This window comes from Amia ocellicauda, chromosome 3 (assembly GCF_036373705.1).
Source record: "Amia ocellicauda isolate fAmiCal2 chromosome 3, fAmiCal2.hap1, whole genome shotgun sequence".
In the NCBI taxonomy this organism is placed as follows: domain Eukaryota; kingdom Metazoa; phylum Chordata; class Actinopteri; order Amiiformes; family Amiidae; genus Amia; species Amia ocellicauda.
Window position 1 is genome coordinate 5,824,016 of NC_089852.1, and position 16,460 is coordinate 5,840,475.

General features: G+C 38.0%; 1 protein-coding gene across 1 annotated transcript; it reads right to left on the reverse strand.

Moving 5' to 3' along the window:
• Positions 1-498: 498 nt before the first annotated feature.
• Positions 499-13,733, reverse strand: ccdc3b (coiled-coil domain containing 3b). The gene is made up of 3 exons (XM_066697912.1): positions 12,757-13,733; positions 5,045-5,219; positions 499-2,496 (listed from the first exon to the last, which is right to left on the reverse strand). The coding sequence occupies exons 1-3, from the start codon at positions 13,110-13,112 to the stop codon at positions 2,200-2,202; spliced, it is 828 nt and encodes a 275-aa protein (XP_066554009.1). The 5' UTR covers positions 13,113-13,733; the 3' UTR covers positions 499-2,199.
• Between the last annotated feature and the right edge of the window lie 2,727 nt (positions 13,734-16,460).

Below are 16,460 nucleotides of genomic sequence, written 5' to 3' on the forward strand. Positions count from 1 at the left end.
CATACTGTCGGAAATACCCCATGGATAGAGGTCCCGCGTTGTAACTCATAAATCTGCAGGAAGTCCGATGAGTCTGTACACCTGATCTTTGGGATAATGTTGCCTTAAGCCTTTAACCGAGAGGGTGAAGAGAGAACATTCACACTATGAATCCCTGTAAGCATACCCTCATTGCCCTCATACGTGACAGTACTTCATGCGAGCTGTAAAAGACAATGCATGTCTCCTGAGTTCAGAAAAAGTTGGAATAATCTAGTTTTGCAGATCTCTCTACCCGAGGAGACTAAAGTTTGTGAATACTGGTCAATTTATTGTGAACACACAAGGGACATCATTCGGTTCAAAATGTAAACTCTGCAGCTGGTGTTTAAAGTCACACTGAGTATCTGTTTAGCTGACTCAGATAGGTTTTCATTTGAAGATGATAATGTTTATTGCCTTGTTTACAAAGAGCTTTTGAAGAAAAAATAGATAGTTAGAATACAATCAGTAAACATGTTAAAATGAAATTCATATTTTTAATTTCAATACAAACGTTATAGTCAGAGCAAAGGTAACATGTTTTATAGACTATAGGCTTTAACTTAAAGATAAAGCAAATCTGTAAATACACAGATGAGAGCTTTTAATAATAGGCATAAGCCATATTGTTATTTGTTATGTTCAGCTGTTCAACAACCAAATATTACTTTGCTGCAGCTTTGTAAAACTGTGTGGAGAGAAGCTTAAACAATTAAACAGCCAACAAATATGCTACTATTTTTCTAAGGAGCATTCTCTTTAATGTGGTTATGCAGAGGTGTATATTACTAATCTTAATCCATGCACTGCAATTACATTTAGACAAGAAATCAGCTCACCTAGTTCTTCAGCATATAGTAGTTGCATAGAGACATGGGCCCTTTTTCACGTTCCACAGATAGTCACAATCCTATGCCTGACATCATCACATACAAAAAACAATACCTAACTCTCTGATGGTGATTAGGCCTTAAAGGCAGAATTATCTACGCGTCTAATTTGCGCATTTTCAGTGGCATGTGAATTTCAAATATGAGTTTGTTTAAAATCTTATGCTTTAAAAAAAATCACTGATACTCTGGAGATTCCCTCAATCTGTAGACGGCCAGTCAGATCCACAGTGGACCTCTTGCCAGCTGTGACCATGACTGTCCAATAGCACAGCAGTGTTGTTTGACAGCTACCATACTTGGGCAAGGTATGGGTTGGCCGGGTTCTCCTTGGCTTACGACACAGAAGGAATGCCTGTCAGCCACCCAGAGGCTGTGGGACTAAGCAGTAATGGCAGGATCAGTGTCCTTTCTCTAGACACATTGTAGGTCCTGTTTTTGTTTTTAGTATTGTGGTGTAAAAAGAATCGATTGCCCTGGCAACAGATCTCTACACTTCTCGTAAAACAACTTGGGAGGGCAGGGGTGAGTGGGATTGAATATCAATTGGTGATTCCGTATTGTGGGATAGAAAGTCTACCAATATTCCCAGCATCCATCTTCTTAGGCCTATAGAGGCAGATGCTGAATCTTTCAAAACCTGCCTTGGAATTGAGCCTTGCCTGAGCCAGCAGGAAAAATCACTACAAGTCCAAGCCAAAATAGTAATACAATTCCTTTCTGCTCATTTTGGATCTAAGTAAAGCAAACTATTTTATTGATTTTCTGTTATTTGTTCTAGCATTTGAGAGAAATGGATCTGAGATAAAATATCTGGCCTGTCAAAGCGTACTGTGGAATTTCTAAGCGGAGAGAGAGAGATTATAGCTAATAGTGTTTCTGGAGGGGTTGAGATAGTCACAGACACATTTTGCTATTCACAATGTATTAAGATTAGGGGGACTAGATGGCACCGTTTTCATTGAGAGAATCATTGTAAATCAAATCTCATCTGATTTGAGAAGTGCGTATCTCAGTGATTTGAGATTATTGTTATTAAACCTAAGTGGTTTCCAGCACTCCCATCTAAAATGGAGCTATCTGTTCAACCTAGTTCCTTTTAATCCCTTACTGCTCATAATGCATGTACAGTGTGTCGGTACAAGGATATATATATACACAGCATATTGTCACAGACAAAAGCTAGCATGTTGTCTGCAGATACTTTTTTGTGCAAACATTTGTCCATATCAAGACCTTGGAGTACTGTTATGGGAAAGGTGTAACCAGGCATGCCTCTCTTGCAGGGTTAATTTTTCAGTTTCTTGGGAACAACTTTCTTCAGAGGCTTCTTTTGGATGTCCTGTGTGGTGTCCTGATTTGGGTCGGTTTCCCGGTCCACAGCCGGGTCACTGTCATGCATCTGTTTAAGGAATGGGGTCGGCTGTTTAGTGTCCTTCTTGGCCTGGCGCAGCAGCCGTTTCATGTTCTTCACCTTGTCCCTGAGATGGTTGTTGGCCTTCTCCAGCGAGCGCACCTTCTGCGAGAGGGTCTTCACACGCTCCTCCTCCTCAAACAGGGCCTTCTGCACCGTGGAGCAGAGCAACTGCAGGTGAAGACAAAGAGATGTCAGCCACAAGCACAGGTGGAAACACAACCTGTTGTGGGACCCTGTTGTGTTTTAAGTTTAAAGTTCACAGTTAAATTGTGCCACAGTAACAGAAAAAAGGGTTAATAGTTGCAATATTCAATGAAAATAAAATGTAAAAATGTAAGCAATGCAGCATTTGGATTTGTTTTTAATTAATCTGTTTCTTTGCGGTTGTATATAAACAGCTCCATACTTCCTGCATAATTGCTTAGTCCGGCTGTTTTTGATAAGCAGCGAAGCTACATGTATCATAGAGGCTTATAATAATGGGAAGTGCTTAGAAACATTCCTGGGCCTCTCCAACAGTAGCCACAATGCGTTGATTTATTTCTGAACATCTATATATTAGATTTTTTGTCCGAAAGGGCTTCCCACTTATAGATTTGTATAGCAGGAATGGATATCATGAACACTACCTAGTTTAAAGACATATGTTACACCATTAAACTAGTTCAACTTTATTGAATTCATCTACAAAATGTTTATGCAGTGTGCCATTAGTACGACCCTGGGGCTGCCAGTCCAGAACATGCAGGGAACATGCTTTATCCACTTAAATGAGCTCACTGCTTAACTGATCCTGAGATAGCAGTTCTGCACAGCATGGTAGGACTTAGAAACTATAGATTCCCGGAAATCCAAATGTCAGCTTAAACCTATGTGAAATAAAGTATTACCTTAAGTCCCAAAGGTTTAACGTCATAAGACCCCAATTCCATTCAGCAATACATTCTCATTAAGTAAAGTAAAAAAAATTGATTGAACTAAGACAACACATTTCTTGTCACTGGAAGAACAAACAAATAAATATTTCAAAGTCTTAGTTTATGGTATTTATCAGGGTTTGAGCTATTGAACTTTCTCTAGCATGAACAGTATTTACAATATATCAGCTTCCAACAGGGCTCTGTTCTGTTAAAGTTATTAGTGTCTTATTATTTCAGTTCAATGGCTTTGATCAAGCATTTTTTGCTGGTAATTACAATTTAATACACAGAGGTATCGAGAGTCAGAGTTGCTTATTAGCCTCCCCGGCCCCCTCACAGCATCGCAGCGCACTTTCATCTAGTCACAAACACTTGTGCCAAGTCTCTTACAGAGGCACATGCCCAACATATGTAAAGCCATAGATCAAAAGGGGGTAATTTTAAAACTGTTAAAAGATTAGCTTTTAATACAAGTGAGGAAAGCCAGTGGTAACTATACATGATATAATGCACAGACTTCTCCTATGTATGCAATGTGCAGTTTAATGTGTTCTCAAGTTCAGCTTCTGGTCCACATCTCCTGTGGAAAACACTCGAGCTTCAGTAGGCCAGTCTCAATTCAGCAGGTCTCTAGGCTGAAGCAGTGTTACAAAACTATTGTATCATTGATTAATAAGTATAGATAAATTACCAATACATATTAAAGTAAATTAACCAAAGAATAACATTGTTTCCAACAGTAGGTGTGAATCTTTTCAACTGTCCATATCATTAATTCCATTTGAACTGTAAACAAAGCACACAAGCAATGAAGCCAGTGGGGAACAGATGTCTAGCCCATATTCCCTGTCCTTAATTCTTATTCCCATGACAGCATTTCAACAGCTGAAACAATGAGAACAACTGGAAAACTCCAGTCAAGCGGTGGAAAAGTACTTAACCTCAAATTTAAGGATAGGAAACTTTCTGTGAAGTCTCTTCTCACTCTCAGAGGCATGTTAGTCTTGTCTGGCAGTGAAAACTGTTGATAATGACCCCTTGACAATCTCATCATCCGAGTATATCCCGCTTTTGCACGTTGTGGAAATATAGACGTAAAACAAACAACAAATAGAGAAGCACCCTTTACTTTTTAAAACACTTTCTTCAGAGGTTTTCTACAGAGATCTTTCTCCCACCAACGTTTGGGTGGTGTACCAGCAATAGTTACACATGTATGTATGTATACATTTGAGTTTGATGTTTTTTTAACAAGTCTTTGAAGATTGAGGCATGGTGCGACTGGGCCCCTCCTGGGGAATGTTGTTTTAATAGTATGTAATATTTCCACGGGTGAGGCATGGGTCTCAATCGTGCTTCATCTTAAGAAAACAAACCCAAGGCTTAATTTCCTGATTGAAAATAATGGAAGCTATACCAAGCGTATGAAGTAGTAAGACCCCCTACATTGCTATCAATAATGAGTGAAAATTAGTCTCCCAGAAATACTATCCAGCTATTTGTCATGACTTTGTGTACAGATTAATGGTAAATGCAATAAGGCAGAGTTCCCTTCTACAACTTAAGCAAGGCTTGTGTGGAATTGGAGATACAGGTTTATCTTCAAGCATCACAGAACAAAGGCAATCTTTTTTGGTTTACTGATCACTTGATAACACTACTTTATTTGCCAGGATATTTATGTGGTTGTTGTGTTGATGATGCATATAGCAGCTGCGAGTTTAATCACATGATCACAGACTAGCCGACTAGCTCTGCATTATGTGGGTGATTATGTTTGGTTCTGCAAGTCTCACCCTACTATCTTCCTGGATTTCCCAGTCTGGACTGTAGGTGTGGATATTGGTCCCAGTAGAGCAGTTAGCGAATTGGAAGAGGCTGGCGAACATGCGGTGGTTCTCTGGTGTGTCTGGGAAAATGGGATCCTGGAAGTTCACTCCATGTGGAATGATGTTATAATTTTCATCCATCCTGAGGGAGAAAAAAATAAATAATTGTGTTACATTTGAAATCAAAGCCAGAGCTGACTTGAGATTTCCTTTCAAAGCATATTGTAATGGACAAAAAAATTAAATGACATTACAGTATGTTTCCAGAACATTTTCAGATTGATATTTAGATCCCAGAGAAGATTGGCTCTGTTTTTTAGTTTACATTTCCAGATGCAGGCCTACACATTTCTACAACCCAGATTAAATAATATATTTGACCCACCTGCCAATCTTATAATCCAAACCCAGTACTTCAAGATGTGTTTTGTTTGCCAGGGTTTTTTGTTTCTACCCAATCACAATCTGTACTGGGTTTGTAATTTGCAGTTGCTGGGTGGGCCAAAGTTTAGATTGTAGTCTGGGCCTATTTCTCCAGTACACAGTCAGTCTATTGATACGGCTCCTTCCGTATTCACATCGAAATGGTTCAGAAAGTTCTAGTTGTTGAAAGAGCTGGTAGTCAGACCTGCATGTTTTTTTTCTCTGCTGCCAATGGAGCATATAACATATTTTCATTTTTGGGATTCCTTACCAAAAGATCTATGCTTTTCCAGTGTCTTTACAGTCATACCCTTGTGTTAAACATAACAAAATAATAGATGAGAACGGGGAAGGATATTTGCTTAGATTTACATGTAATGTGATGGCAGTTACCCAGTTTTCAAAGGGTGAATAGTGAGGCTCTTCTTTAAAATTGAAGTGCAAAATAAAGAAATTGTAATAAATAACTGAAGGAAATGTATTTGGTAATGATAGAGTAACATGTATCATAACAATTTAGTTATTTGATTAAATTAGATGCTCAAATGTAGGTAGGTAAGGTACATGCTTGTTTTTGTATTGTATACACATGTTTGTATTCTGCTGTCAGATGCTGCAAATGCAGTTCATGCACTTAACTGTTAGTTGCTGTTACATTGCATTTATAGTTTCTGATAATTTGTTATAGCTTGCTAGAAAAGAATGAATGGCATATGGCTATCAAAGAGTTGAAGTGAAAGCACTGGACTAGCAAGAAACTGTGCAAACCGTCTGGTTGGGTCATGATATCCGGTAATTCCACTTTTTTTTTTAACCTGAAATGTGTGCATCTTAGAAAGTGTGCAATATAATACTACCTGGAGCTCAGAATTTCAATCAAACGGCCAACTATGACTTCAAGGAGTGAAATGCCCTGCTTAAAAAAAGAAGAATAATATATTCTTATACATTAATGGTTTAAATATATTCATGTGTTCAATGATGTTATAATGACATTAACAAACTTAGGGCTAGGACAGAAAGAAAAGTATTAAGAAAGACTTCGGAAATATACAAAATATACAAAAAGTTATAAATAACAAACGGTAAACCGATTCAATATAAAAATAGACACAGTTTATTAAATCGATTAACGTTCAACATCCCTTTGAGAGTTCTCTGGGAAGTACACCTTTTTACTATTAAGTGGTCCGAAAAATGTTCTCCATAATGTAAACACGCTCTTTAATGGCTTCAAGTTCTGTTAGTGATGTGGAAGTGGAATAACTCTGCGGTGAGTCACGCCTGACCCATATCGTTTACCACACGACGGTTTTTTCTGATTCCTTGAGAACAGCCCATGGCAAGATGAAGGAAGTCAGTTATCAAGGCTTGAGGGTGGCAAGCAAAATATTAATACAAAACTCTGTCTGCGCTGGAACAAAAGGGGAAAAGCAAGCTTGTTTCATCTGTCTCTCATTAGGTCCCATTGCTCATTCATTTGCTGTGAGCTTTGGCCAGCTGCCCAACTGAGCCTTCGTACATTTTTCTTTCTGCTTTATAACAGCATAACAATAATAATAGGTAGTGGTATGTTCTCTAAATCAGAACTTCTTTTACTGGTACTTTCACTTCAACTGGAGAAGTATCAACCATCCCACCCAGCTCACCCTGTGTGACTCGCTGAAAAGCATACTTGCTAAATAATATATCAATCCAAGACAGTGCCTCTAATCTTGATTTTGCAAAGCTTAGAAAGTGGATATATTTAGCTTATGAATGTGTAGCATGTGTAGCACCTGCGGTCGGACCTTGCTTGAATTCATACCGCTGTCTTGGGCCCAACTCCCAGTGCTTGATTTGCTGTAAAAGACCATTCCTCTGATGTGCAGTAAACTGGTTACGAAGTACATAATCTGTGCTGTAAGAGCTGTCCTGGTTTTCCAATCAATTGGATTGCGTTGTGTCCAGTTGGACCTTTACAGAAGTTGTTTTATTAGCTTAACAGAACCCAGTTAATGCATCTGGATTGCATCTATATTCTTTTGAACAACATCAAAATATATTTATATATTTTTGTGCCGGTTATTGTATCAATTATGGCACCTTCATTTAACATCATTTAATGAACGTATCACTTTTCCTTCTTATGCACAATATATCAGAAGAGGAGTGAATACATAACATAGCACAGAGGACAGCATACAGTGGGACAAAAATAAATAACAAAAGCCATGTGAATTAACATTGGGAGTGCTAGACTCATGTTTTTTCAAAGCCATAGATGCTATAAAAAAACTGGAATATGTGCACAAGCACCGAAGAGCCAGATGTGTTGAGTAATAACCTGAGACAGGGTTTTAAGCCAATTCCAAATAAATATCCTCCTGTTTTGATACTAAGAGAGGGAAGCAGCACTCACAAAAGACAGAATGTTCATTTACTGTTAGTAACCATGGTATGAGGCCAAACCTTTTTCTTTTCTTTAAAGTATCTGTTCAATGGGACAATTTCCTTTTGCAGTTCACCATGACCTCCAGACAGATGAGGAAGCAGAGTTAGTTTTGGATGCTAACTCTGAACTGGGACTCAGAAGAATTACCATAGCTCTTTATAGTGGTGCCATGAACGGTTTAGAAGGGCATTTGTACACAGGTTCCCAAGAACAATATATGTCCAAGAGTGCCATAAAATAAGAAAGGGTTTCTAATAAAATACACATGACCATGGAAAGAAAAATGGTTGTTTTGCTGTATATAGACTTATATTAAACATACAATGCAATTAATGGTACAGTAACCACCTCATTCCTACATTAAAAAATATTATTTATTCCTTTTTGTTCTTCTTTGATTGGAGTGTATTGAAGTAGCTCAAATGAACGCAGACATATTTCTGAGTTTAAAGCATAGAATTCAGAATGTATTTTCCTTTTTAAAACTTTGTGGCTTTTAATACTAGCAATGTCTTCCCCAAAACAGAGCTACACCTCATTCCAGCACTGGGCCATTTCCCACCACAAACTCTCCCCTTTCCAAAACCTCCTCCATTCAGCTCGACGGCAGTGACCGGTCATATGGCATCATCTCCAATGTTGATGCTCTTCTGAACACTTCAGTGCTGTATCTGTATATTTTCAGGGTTCTCGTGAACATTTCCATTTCCTGTGCTTCAAGGTGGAGATGGTTAAATACTGCTTTTGTTCAATTTTGCGAAGGCCTTTTCAGCACCTCAGGAGAACGCCAATGCTGCTGCAAACATTGTTTATATAAGGACATATTGCTTTACTTAACATCTCTGTGCTATTTTTTTTTGTACTCCTTTCATATAATAACACACTTAAAAAAAATAATAATAATCAGCTTCAACTCTGTCCACCAAACTGGAAACATGTGCCAAGGTGGTTCTGTTCCTAGTTGTGTAAATGGGGAAATACAAACAAGAACTAAACACCATGACTGGCCATAATAAGAGAAAATAGCCTCTATGATATTCTGCAGGAAGAGCCTTCTTGTCTGAGAAAGCAGAGGAGGATGACAAGAGTAGGACACAATAGTCTATATCTCTTTACCGCCTCTCCACACACACAACCTCTTACCTCCCTGTTTTGTTTGACATGTCCTGTACAAGTAAAGAACACCTTGCTAGGATGGGCTTTCTCCAAAGACTGAGCAGATGAAAGCTTACCAATGAACTAGAACTAAAATAAATCATGATGTAATTAGAGCATACATTATGTTTTTACTATAGTCAGCGGTGCGAACAGTTTCAGACGTCAAAGTATGGCTTAAGGAACTTAAGAAACAGAGTTTGAGTCTCTATCAAAAGAAATGCATACGACCCAAAAAGAGACCTTGCCAAATAACTGACTGGTACCTTTAAAGCTACACATCAATGTACTAACAAATATCTGACATATTGGCTCATATGGTATGTCCCTGGAAAATATATTTTTGTGTAATTTCCATGTTGATAATAGCTAGTCCTGTCCTGAGTGATTTTTTATATTGATCATTCGTTGAGGGACACGGTCTGGCAGTTGTCAAAGGTCAGACAAGTAGCCCAGCTGAAATATCATTTTGCTGTACCAGACAGCAGGCCTTTCACAGGAAATGGGAACCATGAGGGAACTTGGTGGAAAACATGTTTGCATTTAATTTGCTGATTCAGCATGAACTAACTGCTCAATGTATTAAACAGGAAAAGATTTACATGTAAGATCATGAAGCTTAAATTTGAACTTTGCAGATACAATAAGGTGAATACGGTTTTCAGACATACAAAGCATGACTCTTGCGGCCAAACATAGGGTTTGGTCTGTTTAGTCAAAACTCCTGGGATAATTTATAGGTTAGCATTCTGTAGTTCCAGCATGGTTCAGGAATGAAACCTTTTATACTGGTTAGGACTGAAGATATATTCTCTAAAGGCCTTCAGCTACGTCTGTGCAGACCTGCTGGAAACTGGAAACACCTCATTCTGCTTTTGAGAACATTACAACATTGTCTGAATCTGTTTCTAAGTGCAAAGTCTATACCTCGGGGGAGAATTTTTTACTCACAACAATAGTTATGTCAAAATCCAGGCATGCACTCAATGTTTTTTACAATAAGCTTCCAAGGTTGTCTATTTGAATTGATGATCAGATGAAAATTAATCCTGCATGGTAATTAAAAGTGACTGCCTGCGCAAAAAAAAAAAAAAAAGATGTGTTTGTCAAAGCAATCTGACTGCTTATTTGATGATAAGCAAACTAAAGGATCACCTAATATCAGCCAAAGCTGTTTGTATGTGATTTTGTGCTTGGAACTGGGAAATGTTGTAAGTTCCCCTTATTGTTCCAATATAAAAGTTAAGCTAATGTTTTCATAAAATGTTATGCTGTAACAGATTCCGTGTGATAGCAGCCTATCTTGTATGTTTGCCCTTGAGCTGCTGGTTACTACACTACACTGTAATTATATCAGCAGGAATGTGACGGATGTTGTGTTGTTTTACTCTTTCACTCTGAGATATTCAACTGTGCCTTTGAAGATGCCACTGTTCTTTTTTAAATGCACAGCTTGAAACAGTTATTCATATATTATTTAGGAGACACCTTTATCCAAGGCAATGTACATGTTTTATCAAACTAACACACATTGTAGCACATATAAACAACATCAATAACACATTACAGAAAAAAACAACACACCCAAAAAATAAAAACGTTTAGAACAGTAACTCAATAAGCTAGTTTGGTTATGAGCTGATACGATCAATGATTGCTACAATGCACATTGGCATTCTGGAAAGGGGTGTCAATCAGTACTAGCCATGCATCTTAATATATAAATACCCAGGTTGAGAGTATTACAGAACAGTCTGGGAATCAAGACAATACTCTAACCATGATACTGCATTGCAGTGCTGAATTGATAGTGCTGACTTGTCACTTTACACCATTTATTACATAAGTAAGCTACTTAAACCCCCATTTTAAGCCTTAACAACAGCCTAGACCCCAACCCAAGCCATTAGAAGTTAAATCAGTTAGAAAATGTAAAGAAATGTCAAGCTTAACTATAGGGTTCAGCTTAGATTATTAATTGAATTGTTCAGGCAATAGGCTAAACCCTCAAAAATCAGTTACATAGGAAACAGTAACACCAAGGAGTTTTATATTTAGTTTTTAGGAGCATTTTAGTTAACCCTTTACTTTAACCTTAACCTTATTTCAAAGGGATTGAATGATACATTAATGAAATATACAATATCATATACAATGTCATTTTGGCAGATTTACAATTTTTTCCCTCAAACTTATCAACACAATGTTGTTTTTACAGAATCATGCCAAGATCGTTACATCATGCTTATGTTCTATCAACATACCACAAGAACCAGCCTATATAAACAGCAATGCACACATTTTGTGGAGGTGTATAATTTGCTCTAATTAATTTAGACTGAAAGAAACCGAAACCTCATGGTTGTGGGAATGAAATATAAGATCTTCGCACGAGTGCAATATGAAATCCACAGTTTCAACAAATTCTGGCCGTCATAGATCCCCTGATTCAAATCATAGCATCCCACACAGCTGGTTTGGGTTATGCTTGTTCCTGGTTTGTTCCTTTGCCAATTGGGTTTTTGGTTCTCTCTAAACTTAGAAAATCAGTGTTATATTCCCCAGATAATATCAATGGGAATTGACCTGCTCAGTTACCAGCAGGAGAAAAAACACTCTTTGCATTCAAGACCTGTATTTATGAGTCAGAAAACAAATGTCTTTACAAAAGATATAAATAAATGCAAACTTAGCCCACAAGAAGTATTGGACAAACTGTCCCATATTCATGAATGTATTATATCATGTTACATTTACCACCTTATTTGTATAACATGATACACTAAATGGTACTACATTTAATTTACTTTTGTTAAGGGGGGGGGGGTGAAATAAGAAATCTACAACATATTATTGCAATCTAGACCTTTATTAGTTTGAAATAAATAAAACCAATGATTGGGAACCAAGCAAGCATAGCACAGTACTACAAGGAAACACAGCAATATATCTAAATACAATAGTTCATTTCAATGCTTCTGAAAAATCCAATATAAATACAAATAAAATCACTGACCAATTAGCTTAGAGTAGCACATGTTCAAAAACTCTCATAGCACACAACATGTCAGTCATTTACAAGATTTTATAACAAGACTACCATTCTGCAAAATTTCATGACTTTTGGTGCAATATTTGTTGTGTGACCCTCTAATAATACATGTTTGATGAATGACGTCACTGCACATATTTGTTGACTATCACTACATCAACGATGACTGGTATCAGGAGCCAAGATGAAACCGTAAAGCACAGACAGATAATCTCTTAAACAAATCCCAAGGTTTTAAAATGTATAACGCTCTTCGGTGACAACTTTATCAACTGTGGTTGAAAGCTCAAGTGCTGCATTTATAACAAAATAAATTAAGAAAAAAATGTTTCATTTTCAATTTTACACCTCTCCATCTATTCAACATTGGTCCAATAAAGACGCGTGAAGCAAGGTTTTCATCAGCACCTTAAACTGATGAACACAATTCTAAAACATATGCATATACTTTGTCAATCACAATCATTAAGCAACTAAATGCAGAATGCAGTATGCATCATGCATGTCTTACTCAGCTTGTCTGGGGATACTAACACAACGCTGGGCTTCGTGCAAATGCATTGACTCGGGTTAAGATCATGCAGATAACCACACGTCACATGCTGTGTCTCTTACCTGAGGAAGAAATAGTATGCGTTGTTCTCCAGGACCGAGTAGGAGTAGCAGGGGAAGTACCCCAGTCCGGTGACATTGAACCGGGACCCGGCGGGCACCTCCAGCATGCTGCCCCATGCCTGGTCGCACAGCAGCTCGATTTCAGCCGAGTAAAACAGCTCCGTGTCGTACTGCCAGGGCAAGTAGTTGTACACGCTGTAAGAGTCCTTGTGAAGAGCCAGCACTTTTGCAAAAACGATGATTTCGGCCAACTCAGCCCTGCAGGATTCAGTCTGGGGTCTCCAATCATGGGGAAGCTGGCAACCCCAAATGATACCTAAGCAAGTGAGTAATATAAATGCCAAACTGGTGCCCATGGCCAAACAAGCTAAAACAAAGAAACACAAACCAGAACAGACAGAAAAACTCTATCAGCTCTTAGACCAAATCTAAGAAAAGTATGCACCCCTTTCTGTCTCTGGGTGTTTCTCAATCCCAGCCTGAACTATGCTAAAGTTTCTTAAAGATATAGGTTGATCCCAGTAGATAAGGTCCATATACAAAGCAGTCCAACCCCAAACCACAGGACCCTCTGTGGTACAGGCACAGCATGGACTGTTAGAGAATCAGAAGTGCTCTGGGGAAAGAGGAGCTAACCCATTCAATGTAAAGCATGCATGCTATCCTGCGACCCAGCTCGCTTTCTTCATCACTTTCAGTCAACCTCCTTTCTCTCTGTGCAGGGGCTCCGTCGCTCAGCTCAGCATATATGTGCTGGTTTAGGCTTTGCAAAAAAAAAAAAAAAAACGAGTAAGAAGAGACACTATGGTCTGGACTGCAGTGCAGCGGGGCTAGATTGTTTCAATTTTCACAGCCCTGCAAGGGATCACTTTCACATTGGGTCTAGTCTCAGACTGGTGTCTGCCTGCCAGACTACTTAAAGCTACAATCGTCCTGCAAATGCACTATGCTTTCTATACTTGAATGCTAATTTTGTTTTCATTAAATTATTATTTATTTTGCATAACTGCGGTATTTATTTCTAAAACAGAAACGCGCATGGATGTGGTGGGTATGGGCTTCTCGGGTGATTGAGTGACGTATTGAGAGCACACCTCTCACACGTGTGGGAAAATGTCTTGGATATCTTAAGATGTTCACAGATTCTGTAAAGCAGATATGGTTACATGTATACAATATTACCTCTTTAGGAGCGGATATCTAACCCGTTAACAATGGCGAGCTGGATGGTGTTTCAGCACCTGTAACAGCGCCCACTTCTCCAGAACTGATCAGGGCTTTAAATGTCCCTTCAGTCGTTAAACACAGGGGGATTTTAATACACTAACTACCAACACAACAACAACAATAACAATAGAAACTGTGAAATGTACCAAACAATTAAAACCAAACATGACATTTTCAGTTTTATTTGTATGACCTCACTTACTGTACTTACCTGTGTAAATTGGAAGTTGTAAAATGTATTATATTTTGAATTGCTCTGTTTAATGTAGATTTTAATTTGTAATGTTTGATGCCTTGTACTGAACTGTATTCTTCCACTTTGTATTGCACTTATATTGTAAATCGACCTGGATAAGGGCGTCTGCCAAGAAATAAATAATAATAATAATAATAATAATAATAATAATAATAATAATAATAATAATAATAATACAATGCAATCAAGCGATACTAACTTGTATGAAAATGTATAATTTATATTATTTGTTTTTTTATTGTGTCTATTCGTAAAGAAAGTATGTTAACAACAACAACAACAACAACAACAACAACAATAATAATAATAATAATAATAATAATAATAATAATAATAATAATAATAATAAAACGTTTACAGACCGGTTTTTCGTGTTAAATATTTGATTATTAAGTTTGTACTTTTATAAGTGCATCAGTTGACAAATTTAAATTCAAAGGATTCATTGAAAAGAACACAACAACAGATAAATAAGATGCCCAGTAAAGTAAAGCAGTTTTTATTTGTTTATTTATTTATTTTAAATCGCGAAGCCAAAGTAAAATGTATGTGCAAAATTAAAAAGGGTATATTGTTATAAGGAACACATTTAAAATACAAGCAAATCGAATGTAATCCATGGTTATCATACTTCAAGCGAATGTTCATGTTTCTCTGGTCATTGCATGACGTTTTAGCGTCACATTTTACATTTTTGTATTTCAATTGTTTTACGTTACACGCGATGATGTTACGTCATTTGCACGTGGTTCATTCTTAATTGGGTGGCCAATCCCAGCGAACCTTATTACAAACAAATAACCTCACTGCAACGTTGTGAGAACGTATTCTGTCAGATGGGATGGCAGTTTCTTCAACTCTCCGTTTGAGTAATACCACTGCATGTTTAAATATATTTTATTCATCACAATGCTGTTCATTTTTCATCTCCAATAAGGTCCTGGTGAATGCCTCACTCCAGAATAACTGCGGTTTTCTGGTCACACTATTGCATGAGACAGTCAGGCCATCTCCCTGGCAAGAATCGGCAAGCGTGTTGAACAGGGAGTGGAGAGCATCCTCTTGCTCCTCAAACCTCTCGCTGATGGGGGCCTCGGTTAAGAATCCAGCCAGAAGATCCCCGCCCAAGCAAATGGAGCTCCTTTTCTTCAATATGGATTTGGGGATCATGGAGAAGGCCTCCTCGGGCACCGATAACCTTCTCTGACCCCTAAAGTCCTCCACTCGAGGGTTAAACGTGACCTTGATCTCGGATTTGGTTGATTCCAGCTCATCAGGGTCGGGTTGAGTCATTGAGGGAGAACCAGATGCATTTCCTTCAGGTAATTGCTTATTTGTACCGTTTGTTCCATATCTTCCCATAGGCACATGGTTGCCTCTCTTCATGGCTCCTGTTTGGGGGTGCGACAGGGGCGTGCTGCTGTCCTTCCTGACTCTGGTGGTTTTAGCAACCTGCGTCAAATGCGTCTTGGGCCCATGGTTTACTGCAAGCGGCTGCAGAGGTGGTCTAGTCCCACTGTTTCCCCCCATTCTTCCTCTGACCATTTCACTTTCAACCTGAAATTGTGTAACAGGAAAAGCAACAGCAGTGGGTTAAATACTAGCAGCTGAGGAGACTGTTTTCTACAACACTTGTCCTACCTTTTATACTCTGTTTGCGGTTGTCCGCTTTCCAAGACAAACAATCCATCTGTTAATGAATATAAAAGGTCAGCAATGATTAACCAGACCCAATACTGCTTCATGGATTCATGTACAACCATACAAGAAATGCTAATTTTAATTTGATTACTCGTTTTCATCCTGGGATATTAACACATATCCATAGTTTGCAAATGTAAATAGAAACTCTTTTATTGACTAAATGTAAACACACTTTCTTAAGTATCACAAGGCAGCCATAGATTCTTTGTCAAGGAATGCTTAATGGTAATAGATATATTAATGCTTCTACATGAGCTTGCCAATGAGTATTGAGATTGAAATAAAGCAATGGTCTAAACTTAGTGAACTCAATTGAACTAAATCTATTTGCATTCCTGTGTGTCATTTTAGGACAGATGGTAGCGAGATTTATTTTTAGAGGCTGGCATTACAAGACAAGTTATTTGTTGATTATTTGGACTTTCTTAATGCAGTATTTGTTTCTCAAGTATCTGGTGCTTTACTTTTGTGTTATGAAAAAAAATGGCCTGTTTTCTTTTTTGGAAGTGTACAGGCT

What these genes read in the sequence shown, in the direction of transcription:
- ccdc3b (XM_066697912.1), bottom strand. Translation starts at nt 13,112, where the DNA reads ATGGGCACCAGTTTGGCATTTATATTACTCACTTGCTTAGGTATCATT. An exon ending in GCATACTATTTCTTCCTCAG is followed by an intron (nt 5,220 to 12,756) that starts GTAAGAGACACA and finishes TTTCTCCCTCAG; the next exon opens with GATGGATGAAAATTATAACA. An exon ending in AAATCCAGGAAGATAGTAGG is followed by an intron (nt 2,497 to 5,044) that starts GTGAGACTTGCA and finishes CTTCACCTGCAG; the next exon opens with TTGCTCTGCTCCACGGTGCA.